Here is a 4675-nt window from a genome sequence, read left to right on the forward strand (position 1 = left end):
TAATGTACAAGATTATCGATATTTTCGTTTACTAGGCTACTCAACAAAAGATTTTTTTTAAACACTACTTAATCGGATTTGATCTATTCTGTATTCAATTACTATCACCAAATGCTCAATATTATATGTACAGTATTTTCACAATTACAGTGTTTTCTGGAAACAAGGCGCCCAAGCCATGGAATAATTTACACTTTGGCTAATAACTGTGGAGGTGTCAGTCCTTCTTTTATATTTGTATTGATTAACAGAGATAGATAGATAGATAGATAGATAGATAGAGAGAGAGAGAGAGAGAGAGAGAGAGAGAGAGAGAGAGAGAGAGAGAGAGAGAGAGAGAGAGATAGATAGATAGATAGATAGATAGATAGATAGTTCACTGTTCTGTTGTTTTAACTGTGAGGATAGAAACTGTAATAACCAATGTCCTTTATGCCGTTTTTCTCACACTCTCTCGGTGCCAGCAGCTCAGATTTTAACGGGGACACTGTCTCTGAAACCGGCGTGGCAGAAGGTGAGATTCTTCTCCGTTTGGCCTGTTCAAAGATACCAGAATCGCTCGAATCAATGGACTTAATGGAGGACGGTGTCTCTATCCAGCTCGACTCTGATGTCATGTCTTTGGGTTTGGTCTCGTCCGAGCCGCCGATCGGCGACCTCTCTGTCGTGAGGGAGTCTCCTTCCTCGGCCAGGTAGTTGGTACATGCTCGGCCCCCGATAGAGTTAGCGGGCCAGCAGGAAAAGACCGAGCTGGATTTGTTGTTTACGCCGCAGTACTGCGGCGGTGTGCGTCCTCCCCAGCCTGACGGGTCTGCGTAATAGCCAAGAGCCCGGTTGGAGCAGCCTGCAGTCGGCAGGGGAAGAGCCTTCACTCCGGCCGCTGCGTAGGACAGCAAGGTGGCCGCGTTACCGGCGAAATCAGCGGCGTCGTATGCCGAGGCAGCAAAGTCCAGTCGGTTGTTGGCAGGGGTGACAAACCATCGCTGCGGGGGGGTGGCAACACTGGGCTCGTCGGTTTGCTGCGGGGACAGCAAGCTGTGGCCGAGTGGGACGCTGCGCTCCGTGCCAGGACCAGTCCCCACGCCAGGGTGAAAGCGAGATTTGGCATAAGTGCTGACAAATTGGTCCTGCAGGAAAGAGCTAGGCATGGCATATCTCGCACCCGGCACGATCTGTGAACGCGGAGAGTCACCCGGTGATGGAGTTAGGCGGTCAATGTCGCAGCCTGTGTAGACACTGAAGAGATGGAGAGAGAAACAGAGAAACAATGCAGTGACTACAGTGTGCACTACATCTGTGCTCTGGAAATCAAAGACATTCGAAATAGTATTATCATATCATTGCGTGATTTAAACATATTTATCAAACCTAATCTGTACGCAATAGTGTTTCCCAATCGGAATGCTGCTTTATTTTAATGGTTCAATATGCGCTTGTTATTTTCAGCAGAACAAGCTGAATTGCCATGAAGGATAAATGGTGTCACCACTGACTAACCGAGCGTGTTTAACGAATATTTGGACACTTTTGTCAAGACTTTTCAATAAAGTTGTTCAATTTCAACTGCAAAAAAAATTCTTTTTTTTTCTTTTTTCGTTTCGTTTATTTTTTTTTTATCTTATGAGCCCCCCTCTAAGTCAGATATCAATTCAAAACCATGAATCAGAAGTGCATTTATGTGTTTTTAATATGGCGATAACCCTAACCCGCATTACAGCAACATGTACAACAAAGAGGCTATACACTTAACACAATTACAATCGAATAAAAGTCCCCAAATCCGAAGAATAAAAGAAAAACTTACGTGTCGTAGTTGTCCCGGAATCCTTTAGCAAACGGATTGTGGTCGATTTTTAGTTGCGTAATCTGTGGGAAATTAATATATCATTAGAAAAGCAGCGTGTGTTTGGAGATAAGTCAAATTCTGCGTCAAATTCTGAAATAATAGTTATTGTTTATTATCTTGATTATATTACAATCCATTTTCATCTAATTTGTTACAAATACCTCAAATAAATATTATTTGGAAATGTAGAGAATTTTTTCTCTCTTTTTATTCAATGATATTTAATTTTTTTTAATGAATAAGTGTTGTCCGGGAGCCGTGTGCAGTGTTGTGTGAATTAAGAAGTGGTCCTACGTCTGTATTCTGGTACGCTGTGACGGCGATGAATTGCGTTTCTGTGAAAGTGAAAGTCTGGACTCTTCCCGGTTGACTGGTGTCCTCTGTCCCATCCTCGTTCACTTCCACCACATGGAGCCTGGGCTGGTACTTGTGGAGAGACTGGAGGACGACCATCTGGAGATTCAAGACGCACATCAGAAACTCAGCTTCAAACTTTCGATAGATGGTGAAAGCAGCACGCTGAATTGTTTTTACTCGATTATATATATGTGTAATGATTATTGTAACAACGGTGCGCATGCTGTTGCGCTGTATATGATAAAGCAGTAAGCCCCTCCAGATGAGTAATAACAATAAGGCTGTGCAACAAGCATGAACGAAAGGTGACATGGAAAAATCATTGCATTTGTTCATCTGCTTTTACAAAAAAACACAAAATCTCTTTGTAATTGAAACATTGGGTGTGATGGTGCATTACCTGTCCTGTGTTGTTGGAGGCACCTTTGTTGTTCGTAAGCTTTAGCTTTCCAAATGATATTTCTTGACGCATCCAGTGCGCTCCGGTATTTGGTGAGTCCGGGTGCATATAAACCCTATTTCCTTAAAACAATACGCAGAAATACAAAGAATTAAAACACGAAATGTATTTTTATTTTCAAAATAAAGTCGTTTGCCCGTATTTTAAATGTTAAACGGTTAAATGGTTAAAAAACAAAAAGTTATTCCATGGAATCAACAATGTTAATTTAAATAAATGTTGGGACAAATTAGTTATAGTATACTATAACTACCTGTTACATTTGTGTCTGCTTTTCCACATGGCACCCACTTGCCTCCTTGAAATCGCCAGTGATTTGGATCAGCAAGTATTACATCCACAAATATATTGTAGTGAGCGGTTGGGTCAAGGCCAGAAATGTTGAAGCTTAAAAATGGGAACATTCGTCTGTGGAAAATAAAGGCAGAGAGATTTATAAAAAATGGAAAAAAATGCACAGAAATCAGGCGACATGCCCACCCTTTTTTTGCCTTGATTACGTTTGACTTGCTATGGGGTAATAGTGATTCAATGCTAATTAATACACACCACATTTGAACTAAAAGCAGAAATGCTGCAGGTGTAGAACAGGCAAGCCCGTATTCGTGCACTTACCGTCCTTGCTTTGTGATGATCATCTCTGTTTGGTGCCGGTGAAACTTCAGCCACAGGGCCCTGTTGCACAGATACACCTGCGCTTTCCCCGGAACCAGTCCTGCTTGCGCCGTGGAGAACTGGTAAAAAGCCCCTCCTTGGTAAGTGTGTCCATACTGTTGCGCGTAAGGGTAGCTCGCTGCCGGGTAGCCTTGAGGAGAAGTGTTGGTCAGAAGGCTGTTGTAAGCTCCGTTAGTTATGACCGGGTGATGGGCCATATAACGGCTGGGACTTCCAATAGAAAAAGCCGGGTGCGCTGGTCCATGCTGGGTCGGGTAAGGGAACATGACACTGGGAGCTGCTGAAACTGACTGTGGCTGGATAGATGGAGAAAAGATGCACCTTTCTCCTGCAGATCCATCGAAATTATGACGGATGTCAGAGACTCCTTGAAGACCAGGAGAGAGTTTGCCCCTCTGGACGTCCCCCGATGCGTCCTTGGAGTCAGGGAAATTGTCTGCCTCTGACTGATTCGTCATCTCCCTAGAGTTTTTTTTCAGAGGTGAACTTCTCTCCAGGTTGTCACTTGCAGATATAATAGGATGGTCCTGCAACGAAAGATCTGATCCATCGGAGCTCGAAAAGCCACTGCCCACATTCATAAATTTCTTGGAGAGATCAGTCGCTGGCGAGATGCAATTCTCGACCTGCATAGCTTAAAGAGAAACACGTATTTGCTCAACCTTTATCGCAAGCATTTGCATGCGTCTTCCCTAATCTCACACTAAGACTTGTGGCGAAGGCAGCAAATTAGCCAATTGACACTATCCTGCACACAGGAAGGATTTTCTTTCCGTCACTCTCCCCGCTTTGCTAATGAAACAAGGGCTGCCATTGGTTGACTCAAGGCTGTAATTTAATTAGACAGCTCTTAATTAGAACAATCAGAGGAGCGCTGTGAATAAAGTGCTTGTATTTTAAGTGTGACATGGGCCTATATTTGATAAAAATATATGGACTCCGACATGTGTCTGATTATGGACAAGAAAAACAAAAAAACATGAAAGTATAAGGGTTATAAAGACTGTCAGCTGCGTTATTTACCTACTTATCCGCTTTATTTACCTATTTATGCGCTATGAGTGCCAAAGAGTGTCTGCTGAAGAAACCAAGATGTATTATTTACACGCCAAAAATGACAGTCCATGACAGGCAGTACATCTGATGCCTTAAAATGTTTGTGGTATAGCGTGAAATCATGGCGTCCCACTGAAGATGTGTTTATGAGTCCCAGTGCGGATAAATAGTTGATGCCTTAAAGTTATAAACCATATGGACTAATAACAGTGCTGCTGTGGAAAATACATCTTGTAGAAAGTAAAAGCAAATCAGTTTGAAGATTTTTGATATTGCTCGGC

The 4675-nt window shown here is 42.8% G+C and overlaps 1 protein-coding gene across 1 annotated transcript; it reads right to left on the minus strand.

Annotated features, from left to right (window-relative positions):
* Positions 1-380: 380 nt before the first annotated feature.
* tbr1b (T-box brain transcription factor 1b) lies at positions 381-3970 on the minus strand. Its single transcript, XM_056433285.1, has 6 exons — positions 3279-3970; positions 2917-3071; positions 2604-2725; positions 2141-2299; positions 1805-1866; positions 381-1236 (listed from the first exon to the last, which is right to left on the minus strand). Exons 1-6 carry the CDS (start codon positions 3968-3970, stop codon positions 393-395), a joined length of 2034 nt encoding a protein of 677 aa, XP_056289260.1. The 3' UTR covers positions 381-392.
* Positions 3971-4675: the final 705 nt, after the last annotated feature.

The sequence above is a fragment of the Pseudoliparis swirei genome, chromosome 2 (assembly GCF_029220125.1).
Source record: "Pseudoliparis swirei isolate HS2019 ecotype Mariana Trench chromosome 2, NWPU_hadal_v1, whole genome shotgun sequence".
Classification (NCBI taxonomy): domain Eukaryota; kingdom Metazoa; phylum Chordata; class Actinopteri; order Perciformes; family Liparidae; genus Pseudoliparis; species Pseudoliparis swirei.

Coding starts and splice junctions, on each gene's coding strand:
- tbr1b (XM_056433285.1), bottom strand. CDS start 3,970: ATGCAGGTCGAGAATTGCATCTCGCCAGCGACTGATCTCTCCAAGAAA. Junction 2,726..2,916: donor AGCAGACACAAATGTAACAG/GTAGTTATAGTA, acceptor TATTGTTTTAAG/GAAATAGGGTTTATATGCAC. Junction 1,237..1,804: donor TTCCGGGACAACTACGACAC/GTAAGTTTTTCT, acceptor CCATCTCTTCAG/TGTCTACACAGGCTGCGACA.